Raw genomic sequence first — 25347 nt, 5'->3', positions numbered from 1 at the left:
AAGTTCCTTGCTTGCATGAAGCTCAGACAGTACACACTATACACGTTAATAAAAAATGCAACAACGAGTATAGTTTCCGTGGATCCCACGTGCCTTAATCTTCTGGATGAGCCTACCATGCGCCTACCAAATGCTCTGTTATTTTCTCATTACTATTTTGTTCTAACAATGAGGGACTAATTAGCCTATAGTTATCCACTTTTTGCCTTCCACCATTTCTGAATAATTGGCAACTTTTCAGTCCTGCAGAACTTCTCCAGAATCCAAGGATTTTTGGAAGATTGCAACGAATGCATCCACTATTCCAGAGCCACCTTTTAGGAACCTAGGATGCCAATCATCAGGTCCCGGATCTGATCAGTTTTTCTGCCCCATTAATTTGCCCAAAATTAATTCCCTTGTGACAGTGACGCTTTTTAGTTCACACTCACTTTTTTTTAATGTGGGATATTTATAGTATCTTCTACCATAAAAAGTGATCCCAAATATCTGTTTAATCCCTCTCCATTTCTGTTCCCCAGCCTCTTTCCCCAGGCACATAATCACTTTGACCTCTCATTTCCTTTTTATGTACCTAATGAAACTTTTATTGTCAGTTTTTATATTTATCAATAGTTTGCCTTCAGTTTATTTTCTCTAGTTTTTAACATCTCCTTTGATGGATTCCAAATTTATCCCAGTGTTTGGAACAACCAGTAACTCTTGGCACCTTGTATGTTTTCTTCTTCAACTCTACACTCTCCTTAACTTCCTTGGTTAGCCATGGTTGTTTCATTTCCCTCAATGACCTTTCCCCCCCCCCCCTTATAATCTTTACTCCTCAATGGTTGCTGGCTGTCATGAATTATGTCCATAAATGATGATGATATATCTTTATTAGTCACATGTACATCGAAACACACAGTGAAATGCATCTTTTGCGTAGAGTGTTCTGGGGGCAGCCCGCAAGTGTCACCACTCTTCCGGCGCCAACATAGCATGCCCACAACTTCCTCACCCGTACATCTTTGGAATGTGGGAGGAAACCAGAGCACCCAGAGGAAATCCACGCAGACATGGGGAGAACGTACAAACTCCTTACAGACAGCGGCCAGAATTGAACCCGGGTCGCTAGTGCTGTAATAGTGTTACGCTAACCGCTACACTACTGTGTGTGCAGTTCTGATGGCCACCCTAAAGAAAAGATATGCTTAAGTTCAAGAGAAAGCAAAAAAGATTCACAGGTATGTTGCCTGGACCAGAGGGTCTGCCACTGCTTGAATATTGTCTTACCTGCTAATCTATTTGCTTGGTCCATTTTAGCCAACTCATTTCCTTTGTAATTCCCCTTTTTCACAGAAGAAAACACAGAAAATTCCCCCAATACCACAGAAACCAACAGGTTTAGAGTAAACAAGGAGGTGAAATTGTGTACAATTCATGTTTAATTTATGTTTTTCTTGTGAATGCTGCTGCAAGTAAGCTTGTCATTGCACCTGTGCATACATGTACTTGCACAAATGACAATAACCTCGACGACTTGAAATGAATTAGCAATAGGGGAAAAAAAAAGTATCAGAGAAATTAATGACAAGTAAATCCTCAGGACCTGACGACCTGCAATTCTAGATGTTGATAGAGGTGACCATGGAGATAGTGGATAGAATGGTCGTCATCTTCTAAAATTCCATAGATTCTTCAACAGTTCCCACAGATAGGAAGGTAGGACATGATACCTTATGCTTTCTTATGAAATCTTATGACACTTTATCCGTGCTATTTAAGAAAGGAAAGGAAGAGAAACATCGAACTACAGTCCTGTAGCCTGGCATTATTAACAGGAAAAATGCTAGAAGTGTTTATTAAGGAAGTGGTAGCATATAATAACGGGATTGCAAAGTCACCACGGATTTATGAAAGGGAGATCACGTTTGACAAAACTGGTGCCGCGGATCAGCAAGGTCATAAAAACAGCAAACTAAGCATTGGATTTTAATTCTAGAGGGGAAAAATATCAATAAGTAGAGAAGTTATGCTAAACATGCATCAAATCTTGTTAGACTACATATAGTGCATAGTTCCTAATTACCATCTAATTGGTAAATTGATCTATTATTGTCACATGTACCGAGGTACTGTGAAAAACCTTGTTTCGCATGCCATCCGCACAGATCATTTCATCACATCAATACATCGAGGTAGTACAAGGGAAAAGCAGTAACAGAATGCAGAATAAAGTGTTACAGTTACAGAGAAAGTATGGTGCAGGCAGACAATAAGATGCAAGACCATGACGAGGTAGATTGTGAGGTCAAGAGTCCATCAAATAAAGAGGAGAGAGGATTGGAGAGGATGTGGAGATTTACAAGAATGATACCAGAAGTGCAAGGATATTCTTATCAGGAAAGGATGAACAGACTGCACCTCCTTTCTCTAGAGCAAATGTGGCTAAGAGTTGACGTAACAGAGGTCTTCAATATTAAGGAAGGTTTTTATCGACTGGATAAAAAGAGAATCTTTCCCCTGCGGGAAAGAACATAACTATAGGCTGTAAATATTAGACAGTCAAGAAGAAATCCAGTAGTATATTCAGAATAAACTTCTTAACCCAAAGAACAATGACAGTGTGGAACTCAGTCTCACTGGGAATGGTTGAAGCAAACAGTAACGATGCATTTAAGGAGAGGTTGAACAAATAGATGAGAATCAAAATTACTATCACTGTCTTATGATGTAAAATTTATTCTTTTGCGGCAACAGCACAGAGCAAAGGCAGAAAATTACTATAAGTTACAAGATAAACAAATAGTGCAAAAAAAAGGAATAATGAGGGAGTGTTCATGGACCGTTCAGAAATCTGATGACGGAGGGTAAGAAACTCTGAAAGGGATAGAGGGTCACACTGATAGAGTTAGTTGGGGAAAGACAAGGGGCTCAAGTGGAGCATAAAAATTGGCATGGACTGGATGGGCCTGTTTCTGTACTGTATATTCCATGCAATATTTTGAACAGCCTAGACAAATTTATAACTACGGCAAATCTATTGGTCGTATTAAAAATAGACATTTACTTTCACAACCCCAAGATGACCCACAGATGTTCTCAGTCAATAAAATACTTTAGTCACTTTTGCAATGTTGTAAATGCAATAGCCTATTTGCACACAGCAAGATCCCACAAAAGGTAATGTGTTAATGATCCGATAATCTGTTTGTGATGTTGGTTAAGGAATCAAAATTGGCCATGATACCAGTGAGAGGGGCAGAGACAGGGTGAATGCATACTGTCTTTATCCCTGGTAAAGGGAACCAAAAACATTGGTTTAAGGTGAGAGGGGAACGATTTAAAAGGGACCTGAGGGGCAACTTCTTCACACAGAGGGTGGTGAGTATATGGAACGAGCTGCCAGAGGAAGTGGTTGAGGCAGGTACAATAGCAACATTTGAAAGACATTTGGATAAGTATATGCATAGGAAAGGTTTAGAGGGATATAGGCCAAATACGGGCAAATGGGCAATACACAAAAAGTGCTGGAGGAACTCAGCAGGTCAGGCAGCATCTATGGAGGGAAATAGCCAGAATAAGAAGGTGCGGGGAGGGGGAGGAGCACACGCAGGCAGGTGAGAGTTGATAAGCGAGTCCAGGTGAGAGGAGGAAGGTAGGTGGGTGGGGAAGCTGAGATGTGATAGGTATAAGTGCTGGGATGAGGAGGAATCCGGTCGGAGGGCAGTGGACCATGGAGTAAAGGATGGGGGAGGGGAGGAGAGGAAATGGGCAGGTTATCAAGGTGGGGGAAGGGAGCCACGGGAATAAGGGAAGACAAGGGGGGGAGAGAAAAAGGGGAGGGGTTACCGGAAGTTAGAGAAATCGATGTTGAGGCCATGAGGTTGGAGACTCCCATGGCGGAATATGAGGTGTTCTTCCTCCAACCTGTGTCTGGCCTCAGTGTGGCAGTAGAGGCGGCCATGGATAGACATGTCAGTGTGGGAGTGGGATGTGGAATTGAAGTCGGCGGCCACCGGGAGATCCTGGCTGTTGCAGCGGACGGAGCGAAGGTGCTCGACGAAGCGGTCACCCAATCTGCGTCGAGTTGCACCGATGTACAGGAGGCCGCACCGGACACAATAAATGACACCCTCGGACTCACAGGTAAAGCACTGCCTCACCTGGAAGAATTGTTTGGTGCCCTGAATGGTGGTGAGGGAGGAGGTGTCGGGGCAGGTGTAGCACTTGGTGCAGCTGCAGGGAGAAGTGCTGGGAGGGTCATCAGTGAGGAGGGACGAGTGGACAAAGGAGTCACTGAAGGAGCGATCCCTGTGGAAAGCAGAGGGGGTGAGGGGAAGATGTGCCTGGTGGTGGGATCCCATTGGAGGTGGTGGAAGTTGCGGAGAACCATGTGTTGAATGCGGAGGCTCGTGGGGTGGTAGGTGAGGACAAGGGGGACCCTGTCCCTGTTATGTTGGGGGGAGGGTAAGGGGTGAGGGCAGACGTGCAGGAAGTGGAGGAGATACGGGTAAGAGCAGCATTGATGGAAGGGAAACCTTAGGGGTCTGGGACTAGCTGAGGTGTGCATCTTGGTCAGCATGGATGAGTTGGGCCGAAGGGCCTACTTCCGTGCTGTATTATTCCATGACTCTATAACTCCCATTTCAAAATATCGCTGTGGTACTTTTATGCCCAATCGAGAGGTTTTCTTTAACTCAAAAGCTCAAGACCCAAGCATCCAGGTGCGAAAGGAAAGGTTGCTGGGGAGGAGATAAACCAATCACCTTGATGCCAATCCTGAGTCCGTAGATTCAGGAGAAAAGAAAGGCAGAGGGAGACAGAGCTTTGAGAGCCACAGAGAGAACGAGTTACTGACGGCAGTCCAGTGCAGAAAATGCATCGTGTTTGGATCTTAAAGGCAACAATAGTACAGTAGTACAGTGAAATGAGAGAGAAAAGCACTTTTTTTTTAAAAGAACAAATACATTACAGAGTCATGGAGTAATATTGCATGGAAACAGGCCCTTCGGCCCAACTCGTCCATGCTGACCAAAGTGCTCAGCTAAGCTAGACCCATTTGCCTGTGTCTGGCCCATATCCCTCTAAACCTTTCCCGTCCATGTACTTATCCAAATGTCCTTTAAATGTTGTTATTGTACCTGCCTCAACTACCATCTCTGGCAGCTCATTCCATATACCCAATGCCCTCTTGTGTCAAGTTGCCGCCCCTCAGGTCCTTTTTAAATCTTTTCCCTCTCACCTTAAACCTCTGCCCTCTAGTTTTTGGTTCCCTTTCCCTGGAAAAAAAAAGTGTGTGCATTCACCCTATCTACGCCCCTCATGATTTTATACACCTCTATAAGGTCAGCTAAACTCCGAAGGAATAAAATCCTAACCTGCCCAACCTCTCCCTATAACTCAGGCCCTCGACTCATAGAATCATAGAACAGTACAGCACAATACAGGCCCTTTGGCCCACAATGTTGTGCCGACCTTTAAACCTCACCTAAGACTATCTAACCCCTTCCTCCCACATATCCCTCTATTTTAAATTCCTCCACATGCTTATCTAGCAATCTCATGAATTTGACCAATGTACCTGCCTCCACCACCGCCCCAGGCAGCACATTCCACGCCCCAACCACTTTCTGGGTAAAAAACCTTCCTCTGATATCTCCCTTGAACTTCCCACCCATTAGTTTAAAGCCATGCCCTCTTGTAGTGAGCATTGTCTCCTGGCAACATTCTTGTCAATATTCTTTGTACTTTTTCCAGCTTAATAACGTCTACCCTGGCACAACATTCATTTCTTCCTGCAAGGCCAGTTATGAGACTAAAATGAGCATGTGTATTCCTGGGTGATATTGAAGCATCAGGCAACTTTACAAAACACAAGCAGTTAGCAATATTTCACACAGACATGATTTTCACTGTGCAACTTACCCTTGTTTCTCTGTGGTGGTGAACTGTGGTTGACAGATGTGAAGGGTTTCCCCAAAGGGTGGGGGCTTGGGGCCTCCGAACCTGGTGTCGCCGCTCCTGGCCCATGGGTGGGGGTTCCTCTGGAGGCACCATCAGCAACGGGCTGGCTGTCGGTCAGGCCAGGAGGGACCTGGTCCTGAAGGAGCTCGTTCAGCAGGTCAATGGGGGAGCTGGTCGCGCTCCAGGTCATCACGCCGAGCTCTCGCAGGTGAGCGCGCGCGTGGCTTGACATGCCGGCCCGTGAATCAAAACTGGCACCACATAGGTTGCACTTCTCGACGACACCGCCGCGGAACTTCAGAGCTGGGAAAGGGAGCAGTGCAGCAAAATTACTCTTCGCAGTGAGAAAATACTCTTTCCCAAATCACCTCGACACCCAAGTAGACTTCCCTGTATGGACACTCACATTCACACTTGCCCTGACAACGCTCCCAAATCCCACACACACACCTTTCCTTCAACAACTCATGCATTTAAGATGGGAGGGGGAGAAGTTTAAGGGAGATGTGCAATGGCAAGTTTTGTTTTTACACAGAGTGTGGTGGGTGATTGGAATGTGTGGCAGTAGATACGATAGTGGCATTTAAGAAGCTGTTCGATAGGCACACAAATACGCAGGAAATGGAGGGATATGGATCCTGCACAAGCAGAAGATATTTAGTTTAATTCAGCATTGTGCTCAGCACAGAAATCGTGGGCCGAAGGGCCTATTCCTGAGCTGTACTGTTCTATGTTCTAACATCCCAGTAACCACAACCCCTAGCTCTTTGGACTACAGTATAAGGTAGCAGTAATTCTGATAGAACTGTACCATGTCCTGTGTTGAGCACACCTGGAGCACTGTGTTCAGTTGTGGGCACTACAGCTTAGGAAGGACCGCTCACGGAGAGAGAGTGCAGCAGAAATCTACTAGAGTTGCATCTGGATTCCAAAAGACTAAATCACAGGGAGAGATAGCAAATTCTAAAAAATTAAGTCAGATCTTTCAGTGGTGATGCTGGGGAGCATTGCAAATGCAGAGGCTGCAGAAATTTGTAACAAAAAGCAGTGATAGGGAGGTTAACTATTCATCTGAAAATTGAGATAAACAGATTTCTGTTAACCAAGGACTAGAAGGAATATGGAATATTTTCAAGGAATAAGCTACAAGGAATATTTCCCAAGTGCAATAGTACATGTCAGGAGGCTGAACATCACCAGGAACATTTGACTTTGGGTGGGTGGAATGGGTAATGATCGCTATCTCCCTCTTTTCACATACCACATGCTCACTGGAGCTACAGCCCGGAGCGGGCACTGAATCTGGGACTCCTTAATCCAAGTACTAAACTACACATGCATTTACAAACTTGGCAGCTCTGGTTGTCAAAACTGGTAGAGATAACAATCTGGCCATCGCACTGTACGGGCAACAGAAGTTACCTTTCCTCTTCAGCTTCTGTAGCGAGAATTGCTTTTCAATAGCCGTGACCTCTTCTGCGCTAACAAAATGGCGCGTGTTGTAGCTAATGCCAACTCGTTTAAGGTGCCCTCGTACATGATTGGCCAGACCTATCCCGGTGTGGAATTTATCCGGACAGTAGGGGCATTCCCTCTCTTCCAGTGGAAACATCCGTAATAAATTCCTGCTCAAGAGATCTTTCGATTTTTTCATCAGATCTATTGTCAGATCTTCACTGGGTACCTCCCAGAAGATGCCTCTCTCTACCTGCGCTTCCAAAGAAGAATCCAATTCCCTTTCTTCGGAGAAAGGATGAGACTGGGAACGGTTGCCCAAGAGGTCACGCTGTGAATGGCTGCAGACGTATTCACGTTGTGAATCCATTTTCTCACGGAGTGAAGGACTGTTAATGGGGTTGTAATGTGAATGGGTTTCCATGGGTTCATGCAAATGGGTTTCTAAGGATTTGTGTTGAGGATGGCTGTTTAAGGATTTACATAGCGATTGGTCTTCTGTTGGTTCATATGAATGGCTTTCGATTGACTTGTGTTGTGAATGATTGTTGGCAGGTTTACAATGTGAATGGATCTCCATGGGTTCAAGCTGAGAAAGGATGTTTGTAGGTTTGTGAACTGAATGGGTTTCTGTTGGTTCCCGTGAAAGACTGTTTACAGGTTCAATCTGCAGGTGGATGCCCAATGGTTCTGAAGAAGATTCCAAGTCCTGGTCATGTGAAGTTGATTTGCTTTCTGACTGGCTGTCCATTTTTTCTAGCAATATTAACGGTGTCATCCTCACTAACTGCTGCCGTTGGTCAACAGGAAGGTCAAGGGGAATGTTGACGGTCTCCAGCATCTCTTTCGTGCGCTTCTTCACTGCTCTTGGCCTGCAGGAGGCAGCAGATGGCTCTCCAGACTTCCTTCTCTTTCTAGCGTGAAGGCTCCGTGCATCATTGACGCGTCCTGATGACACCAAGGCCTGTTGCTTGAGGTTCTCTGGCTGAGGCTCCACTGAAACGTTGCAAGTCCTAGTTCCTGTAGCTACCTCTGCATTTCCCGGCAGGCTACCCTTGGGGACTGGAGGTCCACTGCTGGTCATCCTGGATGAGAAGTGGTCAATTATTACTTTCCTGTAAGTTAAGGCACCTCCTAGATTTGTGCCACCTTCACTGCCCACCTCCATTTCCCTCCATTGTGGGTCAGCGGTGTGATCATTTGCCCCTTTTTGAGGATTGTAACTTTCCTCGGGCAAGGGAAAAAGGGCCGCCCTTCCACCTTCTTGCAAGCCCAGGTACTGGCACATGCCCATCGGTGACTTGTACTGGACGGTGTGCGGGCGGACCCTCTTTGCCAAGCCTACAAGCGAGTGCATTTTGAAACCAGCACTCTTGCTTCCTGAGATCTCGAAGGCTGTGTTGCCCTTCAAGCCCCCTAGCAACAGAGGATGCTTGGCTTGGTAACGACACAGGTCTTTGGCAGCGGAAGGCTGTGATACTTTCTCCAAACCGCCCGACTGAAACTTCTGGGGGTTTTCACATTTCTCGGCTTGGCCAGTTGGTTCTGTGGACCCTTGACTAGCAGGTATCCAAGCTGACCTGTTCAAGGACCAGCCTGGCTTCCGCTGATACAGCGATTGCTGGCTCAGCTTCACACAACCCGTCTCGTCCCGCCTCGTGGACAGGTATTCCTTGCCCACGTGCAGGCTGACTTTGGTGGCCTGAGGTAGCATCCTGGGGTTGGGCGGGCACGGAGCCTTGCTCTCCTGGAAAGAGTCCGGATGAAAAAGCAACCTGTGCTCCTGCAGTTCTTTGGCCGTGGCTGCCTGGACCTTGCAGAGCTTGCACGGGTGAGGCGCAGCGCGGGCATGCGTTTCCATGTGCTCCTCAAGCAAGGTGGAGGAGCTGGTGCCAAAGTTGCAATGGGGGCACTGCAGCCTGGCCCCGCAGCCCTTCGCCCCTGCCAGCTCCTGGATGGCTTCCATGAAGCTTGCCCTGCGAGCCTGGTGCATGCTCATGTGCGACTGGAGGGAGGCCGGGTCACAGAAGGAGTGGCCGCACTCATGGCAGCTGAACGGACGAAGCCCTCCCGCCAAACCGTCACTGCTCTGCCCGTCGAAGTGATCGAGCATGTGTCTGCGCAGGTACTCCTTGTCCTGGAAGTAGACGCTGCACTTTGTACAGGTGTAAAGCGATGGTTCACCAAAGGCCCCAGCTTTCCCTGCTGCATCAGCAGATGCCAGCTGGGAGTCTTCCTCCCCATCACACACACTGGCCAACATTTGTTCTTGCACTGGTTTGGCGCACTCCATCTGGTAATCCACACTGACGTTCTGGAGCTTACTGACCTTGTGCTTGTCTAGAAGGTTAGCTCGTGGCTCTAAGGTTTCTTCTGATCCTGCCCCAGAAACAGAGGACAATACAGTTGCGGTCTCTCTCGAGGCTGCAACACATTCTACTGCCAACTCTTTGCCCTCCCAATCTTGCCGCCTGTCAGCTCCTTGCTCCTCATTCTCACTTTGCTGCTGTACTTGGGCTGCTTCAGGCATTTCTGGACAGTTGTCCAACTGTTCAATATCTTGTCCTCGGCTGATAACTGAAGCTGACACATTGGCCAAGGAGGCCGGCTCTGGTACTCCTGACTCTTTGGAGATGGTCCTCTCCTCATTCTCAGGTGGGCAGATCTTTTTAGATGTTCCTTCTGAGTCAGAGTCAGAACTTGTTCTCGTTTCTTCTCCTGTTCTTCCCAGGTTCTCCGTCCTAAATGTCTTTGCTGCTGGTCTATACGTGGTCTCTGTTGAGGCTAAGTGCTCCCTTGCAGTGGAAACCTGCAGAACGAAAAGGCTGGGGGAATCGGCTATAGGCGACTTTGGAACTTCTCCACCAAGCTGATCCTCTCTGGAAGGACTAACAGTCGGTTCTGTTTGAACCAGTGCAGATTCAGTCAAGACATCTCCATTTTGACTATCAAACCCTCCCTGAGATTTCTCCTTCTCATCAAACAAAGAGAATGCTGGCTGAATTGTCTCCATTTCTCCTTTAGTAGTTTGGACCACCTGGCCACTTCGTCTGGGCCCCTCTGTACTGCCCAAGGTAGAAAGGCCAGGAGGGTCACCATCGAGGTCCAAAGAGCTTTTGCTGAGCTGAAGAACCGAGATAGCCCCTGAAGATTCCATACCACATCCTGCAGAGATTCCTCCAGTGGACTGGGAGGGGTTTTCCACACAGTCCGTGGCTGTGGCAGCTGCACAGTCCCAAGACACAGCTTGACAAAGGCTCGGAGTGTAATTGGCCACTGAGGTATTGGTTGGTTCTGCGCTGCCATCGACGCGCTGCTCACTGAAGCACTCATCCATCCCCGACCTGCACACAGACACAGAGCGAGACAGCATTATCAGGAGCAGCAACTCTCATTTATTTTGTGTGTACGTCTTCATCAAGGTGACTGATGACTGTGACCTTCTCCCCACCCCTTGCTTTGCATCAAACCCATGGCATCAAGCATGCAATACTATTGTTGCAGTACAAAGGACTCCACCCCCAACCCATTAATTGTGTAACACAATCCCGTCCCAGTCCTCAAAGGGACAACATCCCTCCTCCATCAATTACATATGTTCAGTGACATTCAGGACAAGCGTTAGGACTTGGGCAGGAGATGGTGGGAGGGGGAGAAAAGGAAGGGGAGGAAGCTACACACACGCGAAATGCTGGAGGAACTCAGCAGGTCAGGCAGCATCTATTGGAGGGGAACGAACAGTCGACGATTCGGGCTGAGACCCTTCATCAGGACTGGAAAGAAAGAGGGCAGAAGCCAGAATAAAAAGGGTGGGGGGAGGGGGGAGGAGTGTGAGCTGGCAGGTGATAGACGAGTCCAGGTGAAGGGGGTAAGGTAGGTAGGTGGAGGAGAGGTGGGGAAAGTGGGAATGATGCGAGAAGCTGGGAGGTGATAGGTGGGAGAGGCAAAGGGCTGAACAAGATGGAATCTGATAGGAGAGGACAGAGGACCATGGAATAAAGGGAAGTGCTCATAGAAAAAGGGCAGGCACGATAGTGTAGCGGTTAGCATAATGCTTTACAGCGCCAGCGACCTGGGTTCAATTCCCACCACTGCCTGCAAGGAGTTTGTACGTTCTCCGTGTCTGCATGGGTTTCCTCCGGGTGCTCCGGTTTCCTCCCACATTCCAAAGACGTACGGGTTAGGAAGCTGTGGACGTGCTACGTTGGCGCCGGAAGCGTGGCGACACTTGCGGGCTGCCCCCAGAATACTCTATGCAAAAGATGCATTTCACTGTGTGTTTCGATGTACATGTGACTAATAAAGATCTTATCTTACCTTATCTAAAGGAGGTGGGGAACTAGAGGGAGGAAGGTGTGGGTGAGGGACAGGTGGGGAGGGGAAAGAGAGAGGGTAAAGGGGCCAGAGGGACAAGGGAATACCAAAGGAGAGGGGGTGGGGGACACTTTAATACTTTATTTATCCAGCATGGTAACAGGACAAGCCCAACAAGCACAAGCCGCCCATTTATACCCATGTTAACCTACTGACCCGTACGTCTTTGGAACGTGGGAGGAAACCGGAGCACCCGGAGGAAACCCACGCAGTCACAGGGAGAACGTACAAACTCCTTACAGACAGCAGCCGGAATTGAACCCCGATCGCTGGCGCTGTAATAGTGTTACACTAACCGCTACACTACCGTGCGGTGTGATTACCGGAAGTTAGAGAAAGTTAGAGGAGAGGAAGCTAACTAATTATATGAAGCTTGATGTACTGACGTTTAACTTGATGCCAGTAATATTTTTGTTAACATCATAGAGTCAGAGTGGGTTCTTGGCCCACTGGGTCTGCATCAGCTGCCAATCACACATTTACACTGATTCCATTTTATTCTCCCCATATTCCCATCAACTCCCCCCAGATCCTACCACTCACCTACACACTGGGGGCAATTTACAGCGGCCAACTAACCTGCCAGCCCTCACATCAGCACAGTGAGCAGGTAGAACAGCTCCTGCCTCACAGCGCCAGAGACCCGGGTTCAACCCTGACCTCGGGTGCCGTCTGTGTGTGGAGTCTGCACGTTCTCCCTGTGACTGCTCGGGTGCTCTGGTTTCCTCCCACATCCCAAAGATGTGCAGGTTGGTAGGTTAACTGGCCGCTGGAGACTGCGGCTCGTGTGTAGGGAGGTGTAGATGAGAATGTGGGGAGAATAAGATGGAATCGGTGTAAATGTGTGATTGGCAGCTGAAGCAGACCCAGTGGGCCAAGAACCCACTCTAACTCTATGAGGAGCAGGGACTCAGTGGGCCGAAGGGCCTGTTTCTGTGCCGTATCTCTCTACGACTTTGGGATGTGAGATCACAGGGACAAGGTGCAAACTCCACACAAACAGCACCGGAGGTCAGGATTGAACGTGGGTCACTGGAACTGTGAGGCAGCAACTTTACCAGCCGTGCTACTGTGCTACCAATTGACCTACTTGTTCAACTAAGGCAGGAACACTGACTGACGAAACCTTGCTGCTTGCTTCTGTTTCCTCACCTACCGAGACCACGAGGAGTGCACAAGTCACCATGGGTGCATGTAAGAACACGTTAACCATGTGGCATTCTCACGACTTCCCTCTCAGGTGGTACCAAAAACTGGGAAGAACTGTGAAGTGTTGTTAATGCATCAGGAACAGGCAGAGTTGGACAACAGCCAATAGCTCTCTCAGACAGAAGGCTTGGGACTCAAGTGTCCGTCTAGTTGACAACAGCACTCCCATTCTCGTGAACAACCAATTCAGATCTTTGGAGAAACAAGTGTCAAGTAACATTCATACCACACGGTGCCAGGCAATGCTCTGTCTCCAAGAAAACAGAGCTTATCAATCTCCACTTTACATTTAATTGCTTTGCCATTGCCAAATCCCTTATCATCAGCATCCTGGGCACACCCGTGACGATACTCAGTGAGACCAGCCACATAAATAAGGTGGCTACAAGAATATTTCGAAGGCCGGGCATTCTGTGACACGTGACTCACCTCCTGCGACCCTGAAGCCTTTCCACCATACACAAGGGTACATGATGTCACCAGTGCGATGTTTCCACCTGCCTGGATGAGGGCCACACTCAAGAAGCTAGACACCATCCAAGAGTCATATAGCACAGAAACAGGCCCTTTGGCCACATGTTCATTCTGACCATTTTACTGGCACTTGGTCCATAGCTTGCTGTGTGCCTTGATGATTCAAGTGCTCGTCTAGATACTTATTCAATGTTGTGAAAGTACCTGCCTCTACCACCCCGTCAGGCAGTGTGCTACAGATTCCAACCATCCTCTGGGCAAAAAAAATTCTTCCTAAAATCCCTTCTAAACTTTTTACCCCTCACCCTAAACTTACACCCTCTAGTTTAAATGCCTCTGCTATGAGGAACGGTTTCCTACTCTCAACCTGATGCCTCTCATAATTTTCAACATCTCTATCACAGTCTTCCCTCAGCTCCAAGGAAAACAAACCCAGCCCATCCAGTATGATGCTGGAGGAACTCAGCAAGCCAGGCAGCATCTGTGGAGAAGAGCAGGCGGTCAACATTTCAGGTCAGGACCCTTCTTCAGGACTGAAGATAGGAATAGGGGAAGCCCAATATATAGGAGGGAAAAGCAGAGCAGTGATAGGTGGACAAAAGAGGGGAGGTGGGGTGGGCACAGGGTGGTGATAGGTGGATGCAGGTAAGAGATAGTGATGGGCAGGTGCGGGAGAGGAGGGGAGAGCAGATCCACCGGGGGATGGGTCAAAGGTAAGGAGAGAAAAAAAGGGGGTAGAAAAAAGAGAGAGAGGCTGAGAAAAGGTAAAAAAAAGAGGCATGGTTGGGGAGGTGTGGGGGTGGGGGGAAGGCGTGTGGGATTTACTTAAAGTGGGAGAATTCAATGTTCACGCTTTTAGGCTGTAAGGTTCCCTCCTCCCCCGCACCTGCCCATCACGATCCCTTACCTGCATCGACCTATCACCACCTTGTGCCCACCCCACCTGCCCTCCTTTGTCCACCTATCACGGCTCTGCTTTTCCCTCCTATATATTGGGCTTCCCCTTTTCCTATCTTCAGTCCTGAAGAAGGGTCCTGACCCGAAACGTTGACCGGGTGCTTTTCTCCACGGATGCTGCCTGGCCTGCTGAGTTCCTCCAGCATCATCGTGTTTTTCATCTAGATTCCAGCATCTCCAGTCTATCCAGTCTCTCCTCATAACCAAAACGCTCCATCTCAACCAACAACCTGGTGAATCTCCTTTGCAACGTCTCCAGAACAATCACTTTACTTCCTATTTTGTGGCAACCACAACAGTGCACAGTAATCCAATTGTGGCCTAATCAATTCTTTTTTTTACATAAAGTTGTACCATAATTTCCCTGCTCTTATATTCTATGCTCTGGCTAACTAAGGCAGGTATCCCACATGCCTTCATCACCACCTTATCTACCTGACTGCCAGCTTTGCGTACAAGGTCCCTCTGTTCTTCAATACTCCCAAGTGCCCTACCATTCATTATGTAAATCTTATCCTTATAAGACCTCCCGAAGTGCATCACCTCACACTTATCAGGATTAAATTGAATCTTCCATTGCTCTGCCCACTTTACCAACTGATCAATACCATCCCGTTGCCCATGACTATTCTCCCCACTTTGGACAACCCTACCCATTTTTGAGCCATCTGCAAACATACTAACCATACCTCCTACATTGACGTCCAAATCCTTAATGTATATCACAAATGATCCCTGTGGTACTACACTGGTCACAACCTTCCAATCACAAAAAGAGGTGGCATACAATGGTCAGTCAAAAGTCAACTCATCATGAAGCCACAGGAGATTCTGTAGATACTGGAATCTGGAGCAACACACACAAAGCACTGGAGGAACTCAGCAGGTCAGGCAGCATCTGTGGAGGGAAATAAATAGTCGACATTTCAGGTCAAGACCCTTCAGAAGGGTCCTGATGAAGGGCCGCGACCCGAAACGTCAACTGTTTATTTGCCTCCATGGATGCTGCCTGACCTGCTGAGTTCCTCCAGCATTTTGTGTGCGTCATCATGAAGCCTATGCCCCCAGTCAAGAACACCTAAAACATCAGGACTAAGTGTTCACTCTCTGCCTTATCCCATGCCGTACACCCTCCTCCTCCCAACCCCTCCCTGCAGCCATTATTCTCCCGGAAGAGGCAAGATCCCCAGAGATAATCAACACCTTGGAGTCATTATTGACCTTGGACCAGTTCAGGAGATCACAGGAGCCAATGAGGAAAGATACCAAAGAGGTTGGCATGATGCAGCACCCTGCTGGCCTTTGGGAACTCTGACTGAAATCCTACAAAATAGGGAAGGCAAAACAAAGAATCTCCATAGCATGATTAGCACTTACTGACACAGCTCTTTGTCCTGTGAGGTGCTGAGATACTGGTGGTAGTGAACTGTCGTTGGTTCACCGCTGTCTGGAGACTGCTTCATTTCTGTTGGAAGAAATTCGGTTCAGTTCACACAAAAGCTCGTTTCTTCCCCACAGAATACCAACCACCCCCAGTCACAGTTCGCAAAGCAGATGGAGTAGTCAATGCAGTGAAATCAGCAGCTCATCTTCTGCCTGGACAGCTTTCTGGTCTCATATTGAATTCAACAATTCAAGTTAACTCCCTCTTTCTGTTTACATCAGAACTGGCCAGTTCTGCTGTAGAACTTTCCATTTGTAATATTTACTCATTCAGTTTTTCCTCTCTCCGCAGACAGCGCCTGACCTGCAGGGCATTTCCAGCATTCTCCTTTTGGTTTCAGGTTCAGCAACAGTTCCGACCTGCACCTCACAGCTTTGCATGGTAGTGTAGTGGTTAGCATAACGGTATTATAGCGCCAGAGACCCAGGTTCAATTCCGGCCGCTGTCTGTAAGGAGTTTGTACGTTCTCCCCATGTCTGCGTGGGTTTCCTTCGGGTGCTCAGATTTCCTCCCACATTCCAAAGACGTAGGGGTTAGGAGTTGTGGACATGCTATGTTGGCGGCGGAAACGTGGCGACCCTTGCGGGCTGCCCCCAGAACACTCTACGCAAAAGATGCATTTCATTGTGTGTTTCAATGTACATGTGACTAATAAAGAAAACTTATCTTATCCTAAGCAACAAACAATCTGCTGGAGGAACTCAGTGGGTCGAGCAGCATCTCTTGACATCAGTAATTCCACCACCACCACCCCCCCCACCCCCTCATAGATGCTGCTCGACCCACTGAGTTCCTCCAGCAGATTACTGCATCAGCATCTGCAGTCTCTTGTGTCTCCATCTCACAGCTTTAAGGTGTCCTTTTGTTGGAGGCACAAGAGACTGCAGATGCTGGGATCTTGAGCAACACCCAAGATGCTGGGGGAACTCAGCGAGTCAGGCAGCATCTGTGGAGGGAAATGGACAGTCGATGTTTCAGGTCAAGACCCTTCATCCCTTTGTTTTCTAACTTCCCTCATTAAACGATTGACAGAGAGTGGTGGGTGCGTGGAACGCACTGCCGGCAGAGGTTGTGGGGGCAGATACATTAGGGACATTTAGGAGACTCTTAGATAGACACATGAATGATAGAGAAATGGGGAGCTATGTGGGAGGGAAGGGTTAGATAGATCTTAGAGCAGGATAAAATGTCGGCACAACATTGTGGGCCGAAGGGCCTGTACTGTGCTGTAGTGTTCTATGTTCTAACCAAATGGCTTTGTGAATGTACTTCAGCAACCTTGGCCTCACTCCCTCTGACTTGTTCTCTATGATCTGTCCTGCCCTCCCCGCACTCTCTCTACAATGTAAGATTAACTGATTCCCTCTGATGAAGTCTTCCACCTGCAATGTTAACTTTCTTTCCAGTGACCTGCTGACTTTTCTTTTCCCAGAATTTTCTGCTTTTATTTCACATTTCCAGCACCTGCAGATTTTATTTTTATTTTCAGTTGCCACGTCTAACTCACCAGGCAAACTCTCTTCCCACTCAGCCGCTTAAATAGATCGAAGTGAAGCATTCATGACTTCCGAGGCACAGCAAGAGCTGTACAGGTCGGGGAATGCCTTTGTTCAGGTGGTAGGATCCATTTACCACTTGCTAGTTCTTCACAAGATCACAAGACAAAGGAGGAGAAGTAGGCCATTCGGCCCACTGAGTCCGCTCCACTACTTCACCATGAGCTAGACTATTCTCCCATCTAGTCCCAATTCCCCATATCCCTTGATACCTTGACTAATTAGATACCTATCACTCTCCTCCTTAAACACCCCCAATGATTGGGCCTCCACAGCTGTATGCGGCAACGAATCCCATAAATAATTCTTGCTTCACCCCTTTATACTGGCCATTTCCCCTCTCCTTCAGTCCAGATGAAGGGTCTCGACCCAAAGCATTGACTGTCCATTTCCCTCCACAGATGCTGCCTGACCTGCTGGGTTCCTCCAGCAGTTTGTTTGTACTCCAGATTCTAGTATCTGCATTCTGTTACGTCTCGACCAAATCTATTTATTCACCATGCTGCTTCTGAACACAAACAAGGATTTACAGCAAATCTTTCACCATTAAAAACGTATATCCCGACAGCTCCTAAGAGGTACAAGGAATACTAACTGTGACCCAAGGGTGGGAGGGGGTGGCCAAAAGTTTAGTAAAAAAAGGTGTATTTCGAAAAGGGTTGAAAGGAGAGGGGGAGGGTTTAGAATTGGAGGGATACTTTCTGTACACATCATCCCCAACGCACGCTGCCCTCGGGACAGCTGTGGTGGGGAGGAGATGGTCACTCACCTCTTTTCAGACTGTGGATTTGCTAAGAGGGTGTGGAGAAGGATGAAAGGGTCCGTGTCTCATTCATTCCCAGCAGCTGCGTGACAGAGGACTCTCTGATCTATGGGTTGTTCCCAGGGGGACACACACCAAGACAGACATCAAGTGCTGCTAGAAGGTCATTGACTCGTTAAACATCTGCCTGAAACTTGTCTGTCTTCCAGCACAGTGAGATGTCCGTAAGGGAATGCTGCTGACTGGCACAGTCCAGGCTGCAGGAGGACGTGCTGGGGGACGCACTGAAGCTCGGCGCAGCCAATGCTAAGACTCTGTGGGGAAGAGACCACCTTCTGCTACTGTGCATGGAGGGGCTGAGTCAGGTGGGGAAGCCCCTCAAACGATGAAAGGGCGCATCGCCCCAGGGGGCCACGAGTGGCAATGGTGCTATGGTTTAAAGAAATAAGTTAACACACACTACTGATTGGAATGACCATGAATGTAAAAGTTTTGCGCTGTTCCTTCTTTTGTATGTTTTTATAATAAATAAAGTTTATTTTTGAAATAAAAAGATCTGGGCCAGAATATGGCCATTTGGCCCATAATTCTTGTGCTAGTTCTCCCTGGAGCTATCCCACTCTCTCCTCACTGCCCTGTAAGGTTTAGGGATGGGAATTTTGATTAGTGCTCGAGTATCCTAGTGCTAAACAGTTAGACTACTCGATCCTAATGTTGGTCAACGTTACTGCCCCTCACCAATGATACCATTAACACCCACTCACTACCAACTACTTTGCTGCAGATTGCTTGGCAACTAGAAATCTTTCTCATTACGCTTAATGTATATTAAAGTATATATCCTTAATTCAGTAAGTTTAGAGTGCTCAATGACTAAAATAGTATTCAAATAATGCTAATTAGTTTGCTTACTTGAATTCACCTCTAGCAAGTCTCTTCCCTTTCAGTATGTATCTAAATCCTGTTTTTAAATCTCCCCTACCACCATTTCAGGCACATCCCAAAGCACAGCAACTTTCTCATCTTCCTGGCCCTCCCCCCAATCCCTGGTACCTGCAAATGACAAAACAAAAATGATAGAATTCTTCAGTGACATAGAAAGTGGTTCAATCCAAAACTAAGGTCCCTAAAATTAAGCGACGGAAGCTATGAAAGTATGAGCAGTGAGTTTGCTGGGACTGACTTGGAAACTCCCTTGAAAGGCACAACAGTGGATAGGCAATGGCTAACAGTTAAAGACCAAAGGCAAGAACTACAACAGTTATATATTCTTTTCTGGAGCAAAAAAGGAAAGTGATTCAATGATCGTTAATATAACAATTTAAGGATAGTATCAGATCTAAAGAGGAGGCATATAAAGTCAAAGTAAAAGATTGGGAGCAGTTTAGAATTCATGAAAAGGATCAGGAGTCTGACTAAGAGAGCAAAAATAGAATATGAGAGTAAATTTGCAAGGAGCATGAAAGCAGACTGTCTTTTATAAGGATGTAAAAAGAAAGTCTAATGAAGTTAACCGTATGTCCCTTACATAGTCAGAAATGGGAGAATTAATAATGAGAAACAAAGAAATGGCAAACAAATTAAACAAGCGTTTTGGTTCTGTCTTCACAGAAGAGCACACACATAACTTCCCGGAAATACTCAGGTTAACCAGTTTGTAGCCCTTAACATTTTCCACCCTCCAATCTGCAGGCATTTTTCCATAATCCTGGAAATCTGGAAGATGATAACCAATGCATCGAAAGAAAAAAATGGAATTTAAGGAAATTAATGGAAATAAAAAAGCACTGGAGAGGGCTGATACATATCTGGGGCCTGATAATCTGTATCCTAGAGCACTAGGACAGGTAGCCAAGGACACAGGGGATGCATTATCACCATCCAAAATTCTATGGGTTATGGATCAATGCCAGCAGATTGGAGGGTAGAAAATGTCACCTCATGATTTAAAAACAGAGGAAGAAAAAGTACAGGGCGAAAGGCTGGTTATCTGAACATCATTAATAGAGAAAATGATGGAATCTATTATAAAGGATGTGATAACAGGGCACCTAGAAAAATTAACAGGAATAAACAAAGTCAACGCGGACTTGTGGAAGGCAAATAGTGTTTGACAAACCTCCTGGAGTTCTTTATTTGAGGATGCAACTTATAGAATAGGTAAGGGAGGAGCCATAGATGTGGTAAGTTTGGACATTCAGGAGGCCTTTGATAAAGTCATACACAAGAGGTTAGTGTACAAAATTAAAGCACTAAGTATTTTGGGTAATGCACAGGCATGGGTTGAAAATTGGTTGTTAGGTAGAAAATAGAGAGTAGGATTAAGTGAGACTTTCTGGTCCAGACAGCCAGTGACTAGTGAGTTACCACAGCTTCCAGTGCTCAAGTCCCAGCTATTCACAATGTACATCAATGATTTGGATAATGGAATCAAATGTAATGTTCTGATGAAGGGTCTTCAGCCTGAAAGGCTAACTCTGTTTCTCTTCCCACAGATGCAGCCTGAAATGACCTTCTGTTTTTATTTACCTGTACTACCTCAATGCTCTCTGTACTAACTGAATGTAACTGCACTGTGTAATAAATTGATCTGTACGATCGGTATGCAAGACAAGTTTTTCACTGTACCTCGGTACAAGTGACAATAAGGATTGAGACGAGAAATTTCTTCCCTCAGAGGCTAGAGAACCTATGGAATTCTCTACAACAGAAGACTGCGGCAGCCAAGTTGCTGAATGTATTTAAGGAGATTAGATAGATTTCTGGATACAAAAGAGTGTCCATGGGCTATGAGGACAGGGGATCAGCCATGAATGGAGAAGCAGCTTGAAGGGCAAATGGCCTCCTCCTGCTACCATTTCCCATGTGTAACAAAAAACAGCAGCTGCTGGAAGTCAGTCAGAGAATGGTAGCAATACTCAGCAAGTCAGGCAGCATCCCGGAAAGAGAAACAGGTAACATTTCAGGTCACGAGATTGAGGAAAAGTTAGAAATCGATAATGTTTTGAAGTTGCAGGGAAGGGCACAAGTTGACCCACTGTTCCTTGTCCTTCTCAACCACTGGCAGCCTTGCACCTGGGTATGACCTTGCACCTTAATGACTACCTGCACTGCACTTTCTCTGTAACTGTAACACTTTATTCTGCATCCTGTTATTGTTTTCCCTTGTACTACCTCAATGCACTGATGTGATGAAATTATCTGTATGAATGGCGTGCAAAACAAAGTTTTTCCACTGAACCTCGGTACCTGTGACAATAATAAACCAATTTTCCAATTTAAATTCACCTAATCCCTTCTGCCTGCACAATATCCATATCCCTCCATTCTCTGCCTATTCATGCGTCTCTCTAAGAGCCTCTTAAAAGCCTCTATCACATTTGCCCCCACCACCATCGCTGGCAGCACATTCCAGGCACCCACCACTCTCTGTAAAAAGAAAACTTGCCCCGCACATCTTCTTTAAACTTAGCCCCACTCACCTTAAATGCATGCCCTCTAGTATTAGACATTTTGACCCTGGGAAAAAGATACTGGCTATCTACTCTACCTATGCCTCTCACGGAAAAGGAAAGTCTCCTTTTCAACAAAGTTTCCCGTTGACTAGTTTACCTCCTGAAGCTAAATCCCCCACATAATAAATGGGCAACATTATTTTCCCTCCACTGACTTTCACCTCTTCATACATACTGCTCCAAGGTACTGAGAGAGCTGCAGGTACCACGTACCACACACCAACTCATGATACTCCCTACCGACCGATGGGCACTCTGCATTTACTGGTCAGGATACAAAGCTGGGAGGCTGTGCTAGCTGTGAGGAGGATGGAGAGAGGATCATTCACGTAACCTGGTTAAATGAATGGGCAGAGGGAACATAACTTGGAAAATCGTGAAGTCATCCACTAAGGCAAAAAGTAAAATGTACATTCTTGGGGTTGGGACTAGGATCCCTGCTTCTCCCAATGGATAGCAATGACTTGGTTGCTTAGGGAAAAGTTTCCAGAGCACAGACCACAAAATTTGGAGGTGCAGTCAACCAGAAGGAGAACAACAATCAGGCTAATGGAATGGGTGGCTAACAACACAAGAACCAGAAGCCTCCACACCTACAGACTGAGTGAAGTATGCACTCAGGTTCGTGATTGTAATGTGGTCAAGTTCACGCTACATGGTAGCACCTCCCAGTCTGGGGGTGGGGGTGGGGGGTTCAGCAACAAGTGTTTCTGTACCAAATACTGCCCTGCCCTAAGAGACATGAAGTTCAGCAACAGGCTCAGCCTGGAACTGTGGCGCCTGACCCACCCTACAGCGACTGGGTGTCCAAACCATCCCCACTACGGCTGTTCTGAGAGTCAGCCAGTTTATGCAGAGGCCATTTATAGATTCATAGAGTTAGACAGCATGGAAACAGGCCCTTCAGCCCAACTCATCCATGCTGACCAAGTTGCCTCCCATTTGCCTGCATTTGGCCCATGCCCCTCTAAACCTTTCCTTTCCATGTACCTGTCTCAATGTCTTTTAAACATTGTAAGTGTATCCACCTCTACCTCTGGCAGCTGGTTCCACATACCCACCACCCTTCTGTGTGGAAAAACTTGCCTCGCAGGTCCCCTTTAAATCTTTCCCCTCTCACCTTAAAAATTATGCCCTCTAGTTTTAGACTCCCCCACCCTGGTGAAAAGACTGTGACCATCCACCTTATCGATGCCCCTCATGATTTTATAAGCCTCTATAAGGTCACCCCTCAGCCTCCTTCGCTCCAGGGGAAAAAAAAAGCCCCAAGCCTCACCAGTCTCTCCTTATAACTCAAGCCCTCCAGTCCTGGTAACATCCTCGTGAATCTTTCCTGCACTCTTTCCAGCTTTAATGATATCCTTCCTATAGCTGGGTGACCAGAACTGCGCACAATACTCCAAGTGCGGTCTCACCGACGTTTTGCTGTGGCCCATTGTCTCAGTGCTAATTGCTCCGACCCTACAAGTTGGATATTTCTCCTCATCAACTCCGTAGATGCAATTCCTTTATAAGAAAGGCTTCCAACCACCCTTTCTGACAAGCTGTAAACTTTTGGGTTCATCACCTCAACCAACTATCTTCTGCCAATTAGCCTAAATCTTTGTTATCTGCTAACAACCCCAGCAGACATCTCTCTCTTGGGTACAAGTCCACAGCTCCCTGAAAGTGGCCACGCAAGTAGATAGGGTGGTAAAGGCGGCGTATGGCATGCTTGTCTTCATTGGTTGGGACATAAGATATCTTTGTTAGTCACATGTACATCGAAACACACAGTGAAAGACGTACGGGTTAGGAAGCTGTGGGCATGCTATGTTGGTGCCGGAAGCGTGGCGACACTTGCGGGCTGCCCCCAGAACACTCTATGCAAAATATGCATTTCACTATGTGTTTCGATGTACATGTGACTAATAAAGAAATCTTAAAGATCTTAACCTTAAATGCATCTTTTTTGCGTAGACTGTTCTGGGGGCAGCCCGCAAGTGCAGTCACGTTTCCGGCACCAACATAGCATGCCCACAACTTCCTAACCCATACATCTTTGGAATGTGGGAGGAATCCGGAGCACCCAGAGGAAACCCACGCAGTCATGGGGAGAACGTACAAACTCCTTGCAGACAGTGGCTGGAATTGAACCCAGTTCTCCAGCGCTGTAACAGCGTTACGCTAACTAATACACTACCGTGCCTGCCTCCTCACACTGAGTGTGAGGAGGTCATGTTGCAGCTGTACAAAACTTTATTTACTCCAGGTGTAGCCTATTGTGTGCATTTGTGGTTGCCCTACTACAGGAAGGATGTGGAGGCTTTGAACAAGGTACAGAAGAGGTTTACCAGGATGCTGCCTGGATTAGAGGGCATGAGCTACAAGAGAAGGCTGGAGAAACTTGGGTTGTTTTCTCTGGAGCGTCCCAGGGAAGACCTGGGAAAGTTTATAAAATTATGAGAGGCGTAGATAGGGTAGACAGTCAGAATCTTTCTCCCCAGGGTAGAAATCTCAAGCACTAGAGGACATGCATTTAAGGTGAAAGGGGGAAAGATTAAAGGGGATTTTTTTTTACACACAGAGAGTGCTGGGTGCCTGGAACAGGCTGTCAGGGGAGTGGTGGAGGCAGATACAATAGTGGCGTTTAAGAGGCTGTGAGAAAGACACATGAATATGCAGGGAATGGAGGGATATGGCTCATGTGCAAGCAGAAGACATTTATTTTAATTTGGCATCGTGTTCTGTGCAGACATCGTGGGCCAAAGGGCCTGTTCCTGTGCTGTATGTTAACCCTTTGTCATTTTGTATCTTGCTTTAATGAGACACAAGGTTGTTTTCCAGTGCGCTCTGGGAACTGGACAAAAACAGATCTCCAATTTCCCACGTGGGATGCTCAGGGCCAGCAGAGGGGAGGATTGCGCAACCGGGAGAATTCAACACTGTGCCCATTTATAATTTGAATTTGTCATTTGCCACACTGACTCAGCTGTTCCTGAGGTGCACACTGTACACAGGAAACATTGTAACTGCAGCTCAAGAAACCCACGTGGGTGGCTGTTGGTTCAGCAGAGAAAGGAGAGTCTGCAACAATATTTCATTCAGAGCAAGTAACAGTTCGAAGAATGACGACATTTGATACTACAGTAACTGGGCCACACATTCAGCAGGATGTCTTGCAGGGATTGTCAGCTTACAAGCTGAAACCAAAGTACTGCAGACACAGTAACCCTGGAAACCATGCTAGCCAATGCTTTTACTGATGTATCATTACAATGGCAACAAAGGCGGCATCTATCACCAAGGATCCCCACCATCCAGGTCGTGCCCTCTTCTCACTGTTACCGTACAGAAGCCTGAAGTCTCACACCACCAGGTTCAGGAACAGCTACTTTCCGACAACCATCAGGTTCTTGAACTGATCTGCACAACCCTAACCCTACCTCTGCAACGGAACACTACAAACCACCTCTTGCACTATTCTGGACTTGTCTCTGATTGTACAATCAAGACATCCTTGCAAAAAAACCACAGTCTTTTTTTCTATTCACTGCCTTATACAACTTATGTTCTGTGTGTTGTCTGAACGTACATGACTGTGATTCTGCTGCAAGTTTTTCATTGTACCTGTACCTCACTATACTTGTGCACATGACAATAAACTTGACATGA

The 25347-nt window shown here is 46.9% G+C and overlaps 1 protein-coding gene across 1 annotated transcript in view; it reads right to left on the bottom strand.

Annotated features, from left to right (window-relative positions):
- The window catches only part of LOC127584864 (uncharacterized), a 124571-nt gene that overhangs the window by 84074 nt on the left and 15150 nt on the right, over window positions 1–25347 (bottom strand). Inside the window, exons 5-7 of the mRNA XM_052041832.1 lie at window positions 15793–15880; window positions 7369–10745; window positions 5908–6249 (exon numbers count right to left, since the gene is read on the bottom strand). Coding sequence (XP_051897792.1) covers window positions 5908–6249; window positions 7369–10745; window positions 15793–15880 — 3807 coding nt within the window. The remainder of the gene's footprint in view (window positions 1–5907; window positions 6250–7368; window positions 10746–15792; window positions 15881–25347) is intronic.

The sequence above is a fragment of the Pristis pectinata genome, chromosome 31, assembly GCF_009764475.1.
Source record: "Pristis pectinata isolate sPriPec2 chromosome 31, sPriPec2.1.pri, whole genome shotgun sequence".
NCBI classification, from domain to species: Eukaryota; Metazoa; Chordata; class Chondrichthyes; order Rhinopristiformes; family Pristidae; genus Pristis; species Pristis pectinata.
Note: the sequence above shows the minus strand (reverse complement) of the source record. Positions and strands in the feature narration are given on the sequence as shown.